Genomic DNA, 15,283 nt, shown 5'->3' on the forward strand with positions numbered 1-15,283 from the left:
TAATGGTGCATCTTTTTTCTGTCAGAATTCATCCATCACCAAGTAGATAGCTGAATAGAAACTACATCTTTGAACTGGAGATATGGCTTAATGGTTAAGGCTCTTGCCTGTGAAGGCAAAGGACCCAGGTTTGATTCCCTCATACCCACATAAGCCAGATGCAAAAGGTAGTGTATGTGTCTGGAGTTTGTTTGCAGTGGCTGGAGCCCCTGGAATACCCATTCTTTCCCTATCTCTCTCAAAGAAATAAATATATATATTTTTAAAGACTACATCTTCCTCATTTAGTTTCCTTACCTAATTTTTCTATATGTTTTTAAATATTTATTTATTTACAAGCAGAGAGTATGAGAGAGAATGGGCACACCAGGGCCTTTTGCTGCTGTAAATGAACTCCATATGCATGCGTAACTGCTTTACATGGATACTGGGGAATCAAACCCAGGTTGTTAGGTTTTGCAGGCAAGTGCCTTAACTGCTGAGCCGTCTGCCCAACCCAATTATTCTATTTTATGTTGTGTCTTATGAATTCTGTATACTTTCTCACTTCCATATGCAAATGAAACAAGCCCAGAGTATGCCAGAGAGCTGTCTAATTTGGGTATGAGAGCATTAGAATATCTCCATACTTGCTAGAAATGTAGGGTAAATTTTATAGAATTACTGATTTTGTAGAATCATTGATTTTTTAGCTTTATATGGTTGAACAAAATGTGTTCTTTAGCTAAAAAGGTTTGTATGTTATTTTGTTAAGCAGTTTCTTCTTTTACTTTTAGAGGAAAATTTGTTTACAGAGAAGGCAAGAAGGATCTATGCTGATCAAAGGTTGAATGAAGCAGTGATGCAATATTCCAAACACTTTAGGGTGCTTCTGCATTCATGCGCCCCTCTGTCACCCCACCCCTATGTATACTCATTATTCTTTTCACTCCTTATCTCCCACCCACTTTTTTCAGGTCAAATGGAAATGGGTCAAAATGAAAGGAAATTATTCTAACTCTTCTTCATTCCTTACCTTAAACTCTGGATTAGTAGTTTTGACTAGCCAGTTCTAGAATCTTGAAAACTTGACTAAGAATACTTCAGGCTCTAGCTAGTTCTCTCTTAGATATAGTAATTGAAAATTATATGCATCATTTTTAACACTAGGTAGTGGTAGAAAATAGAAGGTAACATACATGAGAGATTTTGAATGTATCCTTCCACTGAACATGAAAATGAAGTACTAATTCATAGGAGGGTAGATGAAAAGGATCAGGCTGTGAAGGGCAACTGATGTTACTACATCATCAGAATCCTTCCAAGTATGATATGGCCCTTAGAACAAGAGCCATGGTTAATTCCATAAGAAAGTGGTTTATCTTCCTCAAAGATGAGCCAAACATGTCTAGTATCAATATTCCTGAGCCATTCAAAGAAAAATAAATTCACTGGAGGACTTTATTCTCTTCAAAAATGTGACCAAAGCTGTATATAAATATTTTTATTAAAATCCTTACTTGCCAGCAAGCTCAGTGTTGTCATTGTGAAAGTTATTGTTTGTATCCTAGATAACTGCTCAGGAAGCCATCCTGCATGCATCTGCAAATGGCACATCTTTCCTATCCAAGGACTACTACATGCTATATAATCCACAGTGGACAGTGCTTCCAAGTACCCTAGCAAATGCAGTAAGTAAATCAGTTACTATTTATTCATAAAAGTTAAAATGTTAAATATAGCTAATATTGAATTTTATATTGTAATTGGTAAATATTTTATTGCTGGGCATGCTGGCATATGCTTGTAAGCCCAGGACTGGGGAGGTAGAGACAGGAGGATCCCTGGAACTCACTGGCCAGCCAGTCAAACCTAATTGGTAAGCTCCAAGCCAGTGAGAAACTCCTTCTCAAAAAGAAGGCATGCCTGAAGATGACACCTAGAATTGTCCTGTAGCCGCCACACACATGAACATGTCTACACACATGTGCCTTAAAAAATAATAAAATATTTTATTGACTTTGTATTTTTCTCTCCATTGAATATATGAGTTAAGGAGTTTTTAAATACCTCTAACCCTGATTTGTCTATCATAAGATGTTTCTAGTTTAAAAGATTATTGTTTTTATTGATTAAATTTGGTGCTTCAGATATTACTAAATACATATTCTACCATTCAGCTATACCCTATTCCCTAAAAGACCATTTTTTAAACTAATGTTGTACCTCATCATTAAATGCATTTAGGTGGTATATGATATTTGTCATGTTAAAAATATTTCTTGGGCTGGAGAGATGGCTTAGCGGTTAAGCGCTTGCCTGTGAAGCCTAAGGACCCCGGTTCGAGGCTCGGTTCCCCAGGTCCCACGTTAGCCAGATGCACAAGGGGGCGCACGCGTCTGGAGTTCATTTGCAGAGGCTGGAAGCCCTGGCGCGCCCATTCTCTCTCTCTTCCTCTATCTGTCTTTCTGTGTCTGTCGCTCTCAAATAAATAAATTTTAAAAAAAATTTTAAAATATTAAAAAAAATATTTCTCATTTTCAGACTCCCTTTAGTTTGATGAATCTGACTACCACACCACTATGCAACCTTTCGGATATTCCTACTGGTAGCATAAAGAACAAAGCCGTTGTGGTGCAGTGGGGACCCTGCCATTTTCTTGAAAAAGCCAGAATTGCACAGGAAGGAGGTGCTAAAGCATTGTTGATTGCCAATAACAGTGTCCTAGTAAGTTACAAAACTATAATACCTTCTTTTGAAACAATGACATCAAATTTCATAGGAATTAAACTAACTGCTTTGGGATCTTGGGGCTGAATTTTGAGGAATTTCAAAGTAGACTACTCTTTTTGTTAATAATTGTTCTGGATTTAATAGATATTTAGCTAGAACATTTTGTAGTTTTTGCTCTATTTTTGGATGAGATATATATGTGTATATATATTTATATTTATATAGTGTGTATGTTTATGTATAGGTGTGTGTATGTCGCAGGTACACTTATAGTGTCTGTATCATAGCATATGTTATTTTAAGTTCATGTTAAAAGAATTCCATCTTGAGAATGTACATATTATTAAGAAATAATAATAGGTTGATATTGTATATATGTAATTACAATGATTGTAATGGGGAGGTAATATGATGGAGAATGGAATTTCAAATGGGAAAGTGTGGGGGTGGGGAGGGAGGGAATTACCACAGGATATATTTTATAATCATGGAAAATGTTAATAAAAATTTAAAAAATAAAATAAAATAAAAAAATAAAAAATAAAACTTTGTTTATAATTTCATGTTGTAATATTTTAATTTAATGGAGTAGTATATATTACTTTTCTTCTGTAAACATATTAATAGCTAGTCAGTTTTCATAGTTTTTTCCTTTCAGTTTCCTCCCTTAGGGAACATATCTAAATTTCATGGTGTGAACATAACAATTGGATTTATAAGCTACAAAGACTGTATAGACATGAAACAGGTAAATTAGTAATTGTACATTAGATGAAGTTTATAAGTAGTACAATACTTTTGATCACTGATAACTTAATTTTGATTATTACTTTTGTTCCATTTGCTAAAAACAAGCTTAAAGACCAAAGTCTTTATTTGTAAAGTACTCACCTCTTATCTGGCATAAAATGTATCAAAGCCGCCAGGCATGGTGGTGCATGCCTTTAATACCAGCCCTCGGGAGGCAGAGGTAGGAGGATCGCTGTGAGTTCGAGGCCACCGTGAGACTACAGAGTGAATTCCAGGTCAACCTGAGCTAGAATGAAACCCTACCTCAGAGGGAAAAAAATGTGTCAAAGCCTACACTTTACAAAGAGTACTTGCTTGCTTTTTTCCTTCCTTCCCTTTCCCTTTCCCTCTCCCTTTCCCTTCTTTCTTTCTTTCCTTCGTTTCCTTTCCTTTCCTTTCTTCCCTCCCTCCCTCCCTCCCTCCCTCTCTGTCTCTCTCTCTCTTTCTTTCTTTCTTTCTTTCTTTCTTTCTTTCTTTCTTTCTTTCTTTCTTTCTTTCTTTCTTTCTTTCTTTCTTTCTCCCCCCTTCTCTCTCTCTCTCTCTCTCTTTCTGTACTGACTATTGATCCCAGAACCTCTTGCTTGCTTAGACAAATACTAAACTCATGAACCATATCCCTCACCTTTGGCTTAAGTTCATTTAAAATTGCTTGTCAGCTGGGCATGGTGGCGCACGGCTTTAATCCCAGCACTCGGGAGGCAGAGGTAGGAGGATTGCCATGAGTTTGAGGCCACCCTGAGACTCCATAGTGAATTCCAGGTCAGCCTGGGCTAGAGTGAGACCCTACCTCGGAAAGCCAAAAAAAAAAAATTGTTTATGTCATCTTACATTTTACATCCTTGAACAAAATTATAATTGGTACAGTGCACTTTCAAGAGTTTATATAAACCAAAGTGTATCCGACTTTTCTTTTTTTCCTGTGAGGTAGGGTCCCACTCTGGCCAGGCTAACCTGAAATTCACTATGAAGTCTCAGGGTTGCCTCCAACTTGTGGTGATCCTCCTACCTCTGCCTCCCAAGTGCTGGAATTAAAGGCATGTGCCCCAGTTGTATCTGACTTTTTTTTTTTTTTTTTTTTTGGTTTTTCGAGGTAGTGTCTCACTCTGGTCCAGGCTGACCTGGAATTAACTCTGTAGTCTCAGGGTGGCCTTGAACTCACGGCGATCCTCCTACCTCTGCCTCCCAAGTGCTGGGATTAAAGGCGTGCGCCACCATGCCCGGCTTGTATCTGACTTTTGGCTAAAGAATATATCATGTTGTCTAGTCTTCTTGTCTGATAAAGTATTCATTTGAGAGTTAAATGTGGAATATTACTGCAACATTCTATAGTATAGAAGAAACACAGCTGGGTATGGTGGTGTACACCTTTAATCTTAGCACTTAGGAGGTAGAGGTAGAGAATTTGCCATAAGTTCAAGGCCACCCTGAGACTACATAGTGAATTTCAGGTCAGCCTGGGCTAGAGTGAGACCCTACCTCAAAAAAAAAAAAAAAAGAAAGAAAGAAAAAAGAAGCACATTCTTGTGTTTTAACTACCATTTTGCTTTTCAGACTCTTGGAAGTAACATTACCGTAAAAATGTATTCTCCGCTCTGGCTTAACTTTGACTACACTATGGTGGTTATTTTTCTAATTTCGGTGTTTACTGTGGCATTAGGAGGATACTGGAGTGGGCTCATTGAACTGTAAGTTAAATTGAACTTTTTATGGTTTGTGATAAATGGTTTGACGTAATGTTTTATAATAATTTTAATCATATAGTGACATAACTTTTTTATCTGACCTCAGAATATATTGCCATTAAGACAAGATTGTAGACTTGTCATTTTTTTTCAATGAGAGTCATAGTCATTAAAACTTTTTAATCTTCGTATGATGTGTGAGTGTAGGTGGAAGTCAGAGGACAGCTGCAGGTTTCAGTCCTTGTCTTCCACCCTGCTTGAGAAAAGGTCTCTTGTTCACTGCTGCGTACAACAGGCTAGCCGGCCACAAGCTTCCAGGATTCTCCTGTCTCCCCTTCCCATTTTGCCTTAGGCACACTGGGATTATAAACATGTGCTACTCTGTCTGCTTTTACGTGTTGTTGAAAGTCTGATCTTTGGTCTTTATATTTGCACAGCAAGCACTTTATCCACTGATCCATCTCCCCAGCCATTTGCTTTATTTTTAAGGCAGGATTTCATTATGTAGCTTTGACCTTGAACTTGCTATATGTCCCAGATCAGCCTCAAACTCATGGCTCCTGCCTCCGCCTTCCAAATTCTGGGATAACAGGTTTATATCACCTACTGCCTTATGTGTTCCCTTTTCCAGGAGGAAACTCGTGAATATGCTGATGGTTTGTTCCTTCCTATTTATTTACTCTGGAAGGAACAAGCCAAGGAGGAAAGTAGCTTCTCAGCAGCTCCTGCAGGAGTCCTTAACAGTGTGGTCTTATCACTGTACTGCAGTGCTTCAGAAATACTGAGGGTGCTAGGCTTGTAGAAATTCTAAATGGACATAGATTTTGGATTGTTCTGTTTTACAGCATCTTAAATCTAAACTCATAATTTTGTAACTCTGATTTTAAGTTAAAACATGTACTATAAAATACAGAAGGATCAGCTTATATTCATAATTGAAAAATTCTACTCAGATTTTACTATTTCATAAAGGAGTTTATGTATAAAGTTTAATTTAAAAGGACTTATTTGTAACTAAATGGAGCTGTTCATTTGTAATTTCTTATATATTAAAATTTGAGCTATAGTAGAATAATTTTACAGTTTGGGAAATACAGATACTTGAAATGTTTAACAGTAAGTCTTTTACATTTATGATTCAACATATACCAGTCACGTGTTTTATGTGATTAAACTTATCTTTTTCTACATTATTAATCTTTTAAAATAGTTTTTTTATTTTTATTTATTCATTTGCAAGCAGAAAGCCAGAGAGATAGAAGAGAGACAGACAGGGAGAGAATGGGCACGCCAGGGTCTGTAGCCACTGCAAACGAACTCCAGACGCATGTGCTCCTTGTACATCTGGCTTGTGTGGGTCATGGGGAATCAAACCTGGGTTCTTTGGCTTCACAGGCAAACGCCTTAACTGCTAAGCCATCTCTCCAGCCCATACATTATTAATCTTTATAATATGTAAAGTTTCCAAGATCTCTATAAGATCATATTCCTACAGTCAGGTGTGATGGTATATGCTTTTAATCCCAGCACTTAGGAGGCTGAGGTAAGAGGATTGCTATGAATTCAAGGCCAGCCTAGGCTGCAGCATCAGTTCCAGGTCAGTGTGGGCTAGAGTGAGACCCTGCCTCATAAAAACAAAAAATAAAATCATATTCTGTGTTACTTTATAATTTGCTAAAGGCTATTATTTCGTTGAAGATGCTTTGTAAATCAGGTCGAAGATCCCAGCACTCCAGAGGTGGAGGAAGGGTTCTAAGTTTGACTTCAGCCTAAGCTACATAATAAACTCTTGTCTCAAAAAAAAAACAAAAAAAACCTAGGGGGATGGCTTAGTGGTCTGCAAAGCCTAGTGGCTCAAGTTCATTTTCTCAGGATCCATGTAAACCTGGTACAAAAAGTGACATATGCATCTGGTGTTTGTTTGCGTTGTCAAGAGACCCTTGTACATGAGTGGGGTACATGTGTGTCTGTGTGTGTACGCATGTGCGCGCACACAGACACGCAAAATGTAAACAAGGTTTTTAAAAAAGAAAAGGAAAAGATATTATTCCTACTTAATATAGATTCTCCCTATACATTTTTTTATTAATAAAATAGTGTTTCCCAAATTGTAGTGTGTATACATATTGTCTAGAGAGCTTGTTATGATACAAGCTACAAATTCCTATTTACAATGCTTGGCTTAGGTGCCAGGAGTCTGCATTTTTAATAAGCCTCCACTGATTCTTGCTGGTTTATGCACCACACTTGATATTAGAAGGTTGTATTGTGAACTTTGAATTGCTCTGACAAAATACCTGAAGTAAATAATTTTAGGAAGACATGGGAGTATAGCTTCCTGAAAGAGTGTTTGCCAAGCATGGGTATGGACCATAAGTCAACCTCCTGCACTAAAAACGATTGAACAACAAAAGAAAAGCCCACAAGATTTACTTTGGTCTATAGTTCCAGAGGCTTCAGTTCATTCTGAGTTGTCCCCATTGCTTTGGATTCTGGAGAGGCAGAGCAGCCTAGGAAGAGGAGCACATGGTGGAGCAAAGTTGCCCATGCCATTTGGACTGGGCAGAAAAGAGAAGGGAAGCAGCACCCTACAAAACACTCCCTCAGTGACCTGCCTTCTTCACAGTAGTGCCATGAACACTGGCCTTTGGAGAACATTCATGATCCAAACTGTGGCACAAAGCAGATTTCCTTTTTTTTTTTTTTTTTTTGGTTTTTCAAGGTAGGGCCACACTCTAGTCCAGGCTGACCTGGAATTCACTATGTAGTCTCAGGGTGGCCTTGAACTCACAGCGATCCACCTACCTCTGCCTCCCAAGTACTGGGATTAAAGGCATGCACCACCATGCCTGGTACAAAGCAGACTTCTTTATGAACATATTAAGGCAGGTCCCTCCTCAAGAAACTGTGGCACAGCGTACATATTAGGAAAAGCTCCTTTTGAAGAAAGTTGATACAAAAAAGCAGCATATACATACCAGCTTCTTTGCTCATGAAACAAGGTGATGGGCACAAACAAAGATCTGTTACCTTCAATAGCCAGGTTGGGAGAGAAGGATTCATATCTGCAGTATTATTGACTTGAAAGTTGGAAGGGGCAGATTCTCAGAACAAAATTAAGCCAAAAACACTTAAATCTATGTGTAGAACAGGAACATATGGAGAAAGGGACTATGAATCAGTGGTAAAAAAGGAAAACAAAAAAAAACACTTCTGTTTAAAAGAATTGTTAAAATCTTAAGGACTATCATTTAGCAAGAAAAGATAGATGGAAAGAAAAGTAAGACTTAGGGAGTTACTTCTAGAACAGAATTTCACAACCCAAAATTACCCTGCCAAATGAAAGATGCCTCAGCTCCACAGGAATACTTTCAGCAGAGTTAGATCTTATTATAGGGGCTAGAGAGGTAGCTCAGCAGTTAAAGGTGCTTATTTGCAAAGATTGGCAGCCCAGATTCAGTTCCTTAGTACCGACATAAAACCTGATACACAAAGTGTCAGATGCTTGTGGCATTGGTTTGCCATGACAGGAGGCTGTGGTGTGTCCATACCAACTGTATATTTTTCTCTCTCAAATAAAAAAATGTAAAAATTATTATAATGACATCACAGTCTTCAAACTCTGGGACCTCAAGATGATATGGAGTAAAGCTTAGTTTCTAGCTCATTTGGCCCTCAAGAAGATTAAGAATATAATTTTGAAGGTCTGAGAATGTAGCTCAGTGGTAGAGCTCTTGCCTAGTGTGTCTGTTTGATTCACAGCACTGCAAAAGAATATAATTTTTAAAAACTAAAGTGTAGGGCTGGAGAGATGGCTTAGCAGTTAAGGCACTTGCCTGCCTAGCCAAAGGACCCAGGCTTGTTTCCCTAGTACCCACATAAAGCCAGGTACATAAGGTGGTACATGTGTCTGGAGTTCATTTGCAGTGGCTAGAGGCCCTGGCATGCCCATTCTCTTTCTCTCTCTGCCTCTCTCTCTCTCAAATAATTAAAAATCTTTAAAAAATAGAGAGATAGAACCATAGGCCCAACATAGTGGTACATGCCTTTAATCCCAGCACTGAGGAAGCAGAGGTAGGAGAATTGCCATGAGTTTGAAGCCACTCTGACACTACATAGAGAATTCCAAGTCAGCCTGGGCTAAAGTGAGACCCTACCTCAAAAATAAAGAATTGTAATGTTTTAAAATATTTTAAAAATATTTATATTAAATTAAATATAAATATGTATATTTATATCATTTAATATATATTTTAAAATATTTTTAAAATGAATTCTAATGTGATAAATTTATTAGTTGCATTCTCTTCAAGAAATTGCCTTATGCAAACCAAGCATATGGTGCACACTTATAATCCCAGCATTTGGGAGGTATAGATAGGCAGGATATCAGGAGTTCAAGGTCATCCACAGTTTCATAACCAGTTCCAGAAGCAAGCTTGGGTTACATAAGGACTTCTCTCAACACTCCTCCTCCAAAAAATAGAAATTGCCCATGCCAAGCATGGTGGTGCACATCTATAATTACAGCCCACAAGAGTTTGAATCAAGACGATCATGAGTTCAAGGCCATCCTGGGATACATACAATATTCAAGGCCAACTTGTGTTACATAGCAAAATCAGGTAGGTAGGAAGGAAAGCTTTTTAATACACTGAATATGGATATAATTATTGTGGCTTATATATGTATGACATACCAAAAGTTGGACTTTTTCCCATTTAGGAACCACATTACTAAAACTGCTGTTAATGGTCTAACATGCAGCTGTGGAGTTGCAGAGGTATACTAACTGTACCCTATCTAGAGTTCCAGATGCTAGATACTACTGGCCATTCCAATCATTAGCTTCCTGATGAGAAAATGCTAGTAAGAGTTGTGTATATACAACTTCACACACATAACTGGTATTTGACCTAAAATCTGTAGTGATTCCAAATTTAATAAGCAGGGAGAGAATACACAAGAGGGAGCTGAGTTTAACAAAACAGAGCTCAAGGAACTAGACTTGGAAACACAGTCAGCTGCATATGACTGGAAAAGAGACCTTGAGGTTGACAGGACAGAGACTACTCACCAAATGACACTTGCTGCTCTTTTGTCTTTGACTTTTTCCTGCCTTTTACTAGCTGAGTGACCTAGCAAGGGTTGTTGGGAGAATTAGAGACAGTTAATAAAGGTAAGACAAAGCTATATTTTGTACTTATTAAAAATCCTTTCCGCTGGGCTTGGTGGCGCACGCCTTTAATCCCTGCACTCAGGAGGCAGAGGTAGGAGGATCCTCGAGAGTTCAAGGTCACCCTGAGATTACATAGTTAATTCCAGGCCAGCCTGGACCAGAGTGAGACCCTACCTCGAAAAAAACAAAAACAAACAAGAAAAATCCTTTCAAATACATTGATGAAGATAGAATAGGCATATGGTATTGTAAGTAGGTTTCTAGAAGAATTTTATGTTTGCCAGCCATGGTGGCAAGGTGCCTTTAATCCCAGTACTTGTGAGGTGGAAGTAGGAGGATGGCTGTGAGTTTAAATCCAGCCTGACAGAGTGAGTTCTAGGTCAGTCTGGGCTAGATTGAAACCCTGTCTTTAAGAAAATGAAATAGAGGGGCTGGAGAGATGGCTTAGCAGTGAAGGCATTTGCAAAGCTAAAGGACTCCAGTTCAATTTCCCAGGACCCACTTACGCCAGATGCACAGGTGGTGCATGCATCTGGAGTTTAGTTGCAGTGGCTGGAGGCCCTGGTGCGCCCATTCTATCTCTTTCCCTGTGTCTGCTTCTTTCTCTCTCTCTCAACTAAATAAATAATTAAAAAAGAAAAGAAAAGAATTTTATGTTTAAACTACTATCTGTAAGTTAGTAACATAGCAAGTATGGTCATGACTTGAAATGTATTATATCAGCATAAGTAGTGTCCAAATTTGTTATATGCGCATCCATAAACATTTTATTTGTTAATGTAATAAATGCCATTTATTTCGTTTTTATGAAAAAAAAGGTATTTCAAAAGTCATTGGTTAACAACAGATCATCTCTAGAAGGTTTTAGTTTCTAGATTAAATATTTCTTTTTGGTTCTCAGTAATTTTTTAATATGTTGCTATTGTAGTTAGAAACAAAGTTAAATTGCTGCTAATAATTAAAAATAACCATACTTGTTAGAGATTTGTTGAAGTTCCTGTGTTTGTGTTTCTACAGGGAAAACTTGAAAATAATGGCAAACCCTGACAATAAAGAAATGAGAAAAAAGAAGGAAGAATATTTAACTTTCAGTCCTCTTACGGTTGTAATATTTGTGGTCACCTGCTGTATTATGATGGTCTTGCTTTATTTCTTCTACAAGTGGCTGGGTAAGAAGTCACATTTTTTTATTGCACTTATCATACATTCTTTCATTTACTTTGCAGGACTTATCTTTCCCTTTAAAGCAGTCATCTAGGAAATAAGGAAATAATTTGGCCAACTTACCAGAATTGTTAGGTCCAGTTACTGAGGTGTTAAAAAAAATCAGATTGAAGAAATGCTATATCTAACTCGGCATGGTTCCCGTAAACCAGGCACTCACAAGGTTGGGACAGTAAGATTGCCATGAGTTTGAAGCCAGCCTAGGTTACAGAGTAACACAGAGTGAAACTCTGTCTCCAAAAACTAAAACAAGAAACAATCAAACAAAAAATACCATGTCTTTAGAATACTTCAAGAATACTTGTTCATTAATGACTTGAAAAATTTGCTATAGTCCCTAAGTTTCCTTCTCTATTGATAAAGAATATAGCCCAGTGCTTAAGTTAAAGACTAAGGATTTTGTGGGGCTCTATTTAGTTGCACAAAATGGAATATATTATTGAAGTAACAGATTAATTGCCTCTGCTTATCCTCACATTGTAACTTATCTTTTCCCTCAGTTTATAAATCAAGATCACTTGAATTTTGTTTTACTTGTACCAACAGGATATTTACAGAGATACACAAGTACCTGCTTGTGTTATGTTAGTTTGGTTTTTCTTTAAGGAGGTAGAGGTAGAAACTGTACTGGATTATCCATCCTCTAGACAATGATTTTTAAAATATTTAATTAATTTATTTGCAAGGGTAGAGAGAAGAGAGAAGAAGGGAGAGAATGAAAATTACACAATCAAATAATAACTTAAAAGCCCACACACATACCCACTGTCACACACAACTGTGCTTGGGGAAACTATTTGTTGTGTGCCACTGAAGGCATGTTTTGCTAAACTGCAGTTCCAGGTATTTTTGATTGGAAAGTCTATCACAGTAGGGCAGCGTCATTTATTAGATGAACAGAAAAGAAAGATAGGCTTCAGGCAGCCAGAAAAATTTTAAGGTCGGGTACAGCAGCCATCTCTTGAGGTCTTACCTGATACCCAGATAGGCAAGAAAGCTTCAAGATACATAGGTTGTTGGCCTTGTCCCGTGTCACCACATTACCTGACATGTGTGAATTTTACAATAGCTCTTATGAGCACTTTCTAATAAACTTGCATTTGAAATAAATCATGAGTTACAATAATCAAATACTTTTCTCATGCCCAGTCATTTTCTAAGATACAGTTTGCTGCTGAATGAGACACTGAAAACTCCATGAGGGCCTCAAAAGATGTGATTTCTGCCATTCTTCAAATTTGGGCTAGGCAGCATTGGCAGATGACATACCAAAATCCAGTTGGCAGTCTCTTGAGTGTCTGTTTTGCTGCTCACATTATTTATTGTGCATACTCAATAGTAACAAGTGCCATATACAAAGCCTGTATGTGCTAGGTGCTATTCTGTGTACAGTAATTTACCAAATCCTCGCAATAGGGGCTGGAGAGGTGGCTTAGTGGTTAAGGTGCTTGCCTGCGAAGCCTAAGGACCCATGTCCAACTCTCCAGATCCCACATGAGCCAGATGCACAAAGGTGAGGCAGAAACAAGGTCACACATGCCAACTAGGTGGCACAAGGATCTGGAGTTCAATTGAAGTGACTGAGTCCCTGTTTGCCAATTCTCTCTATAAAATGAAAACAATAAATAAAAATTCTCACAATAATATCACTATAAATATTATTATATTTTAGATTTGTCCAGCCTCACCATCAGAAAGTGATTGTCCCAAATTTACCATGTCAAGATTGGTCAGTCTTTTCATCTACATCACAGAGCTAAGTTTTCTGAAATCAAATACACTTTATACATTTCAAGTACATGCTGGGTGTGGTGGTGCATGCCTTTAATCCCAGCACTCAGGAGGCAGAGGTAGGAGGATCATTGTGAGTTTGAGGCCACCCCAGACTAGATAGTGAATTCCAGATGAGCCTGGGCTAGAGTGAGACCCTACCTCAGGGGGAAAAAAAATCAGGTACAACTTATTTATCATGAGATTTTTTTTTAACATTCTGGAAAGAAAAATAGTTTAAGGTATAATAATCTCTTCCCTTTAATAATGACAGAGGTCATACACATAATTTTAAATAGTTCTCAAATTTAAGTATTGGTAATATAGAAGGACATCTATCAATTTGAATGTTCTTGGTAATGAAGAAGTTTTCTTTGAGTAGATTTGGATGATTTTTTAAAAAGAAAACTTTATTTATGAAAATGAGGAAGAGGAAGAGGCAGATAGAGAGAGTGGGCATGCCAAAGCCTCCAACCACTGCAAACAAACTTTAGGTGCATGTGCTACCTAGTGCATCTGGCTTTACATGGGTACTGGGGAATCAAACTCAGATCCTTAGGCTTTGTAGGCAAGATCCTTAACCACTGAGCAATCTCTCCAGCCCCAATTTTTTTTTTTAATTTGATTTATTAGTTTTCTTTTCATCAAATACAGGTAGTTTGGTACCATTGTTTAGGCTCATCTATGATCTACCCCCTCCCATTATACCCTCCTTGTTGATGTAAATGGGTCGTGCATTGTGGAGTTTGTCCCCAATTATTGGTATGTTAAATGTCTCTGCAAATCATGACCCAACATGTGACTCTGACATTCTTTCCGCCCCCTCTTCCGCAAAATTTCCCTGAGCCATGTTGGGTTCATTTTTTGGTCTGCTTCAGTGCTGAGGTGTTGGGGGCCTCTGAGGCTCTGGCTCTCTGATTTGGTAGGAGTTGATTTTTCTCTGCGTTGGTCTCCTTCTCCTTTGTGCTGGTATCCGGTTCACAGGAAAACATCACCCTTGCTTGTTTCACCAACTGTCCTTAGTTTCAGTTGGGCCCCTTTTGAGGTATGTTGGGGCAGCTCTCTCCATAGGATCTGCATCTATCTGAAAAAGAGAAGCAGATTCTCCAACGGAGAGTAAGTTAGCACCCAGAAAATTGAAATACCACTTACTTTTTTGATAGACAGATTGATAGGTGTAGGCCCTCTTGTTCCCCATGATTGATAATAGCTTGATATTGTAGAGTAGGCTTGTGTTTAGGTATGGTTCTGACTTGTTTCCCAGCTCCAGCTATGGGTCTAGTACCACTGAGTGGATCAGTTAGCCAAATCAAGAGTAGTTGGTTCCTCACCATGGCTGTGTGCCACTATTGCACTTGTGTGGGCATCACGTCAGGTTATTTGTTACTAATTAGATTAGACAATGAGTTGCTTGGACAGATATTGGTCATTTCCCCCAATCGCCCATGTAGCGCCTTCTGGCACTAGACACACTGACTGTCTGGGGACTTACTCTCTCCTGGCTTCCAGCCATGCCGTTAGATTTTGCGTATCAGCTGCATATGGAGTCTTCAGCAATAGGGTCTTACCATCCAGCCCCAATTTAAGTGAATTGTTTTGTTTTGTTTTCTTGAGACAGCTTTGCTGTGTAGCCCTGACTTGACTAGTTAGGACTTACTATGTAGTTCAGGCTAGCCTCAACTTCCTGAATGCTGGGATTATAAGCACGTGCCACCATTCCTGTATAGATTTGGTTTTATAGTTTGTTACTATAGATAAATTCCCTATAGAATACCATAGTTCATCCTAAGGCATGTATTTCTTTTCATCCCTCATTTGCATTTCTAACAATGTTTCTGAATAGTTTATTAATCCAATTGGTGATGCATCTTAGTTGGTAGAGTGCTTATCTAATATGTACAACGCCCTGGATTCAGTCCCTAGCACT

At 38.2% G+C, this 15,283-nt stretch overlaps 1 protein-coding gene across 2 annotated transcripts in view; it reads left to right on the top strand.

Moving 5' to 3' along the window:
• The window catches only part of Sppl2a (signal peptide peptidase like 2A), a 71,216-nt gene that overhangs the window by 19,552 nt on the left and 36,381 nt on the right, over positions 1–15,283 (top strand). For both annotated transcript variants that reach the window (XM_045156468.1, XM_045156469.1), the window contains exons 2-6: positions 1,551–1,670; positions 2,524–2,706; positions 3,371–3,460; positions 5,053–5,186; positions 11,380–11,531. In XM_045156468.1, the coding sequence (XP_045012403.1) occupies positions 1,551–1,670; positions 2,524–2,706; positions 3,371–3,460; positions 5,053–5,186; positions 11,380–11,531 (679 nt within the window). The remainder of the gene's footprint in view (positions 1–1,550; positions 1,671–2,523; positions 2,707–3,370; positions 3,461–5,052; positions 5,187–11,379; positions 11,532–15,283) is intronic.

The sequence above is a fragment of the Jaculus jaculus genome, chromosome 8, assembly GCF_020740685.1.
Source record: "Jaculus jaculus isolate mJacJac1 chromosome 8, mJacJac1.mat.Y.cur, whole genome shotgun sequence".
In the NCBI taxonomy this organism is placed as follows: Eukaryota; Metazoa; Chordata; class Mammalia; order Rodentia; family Dipodidae; genus Jaculus; species Jaculus jaculus.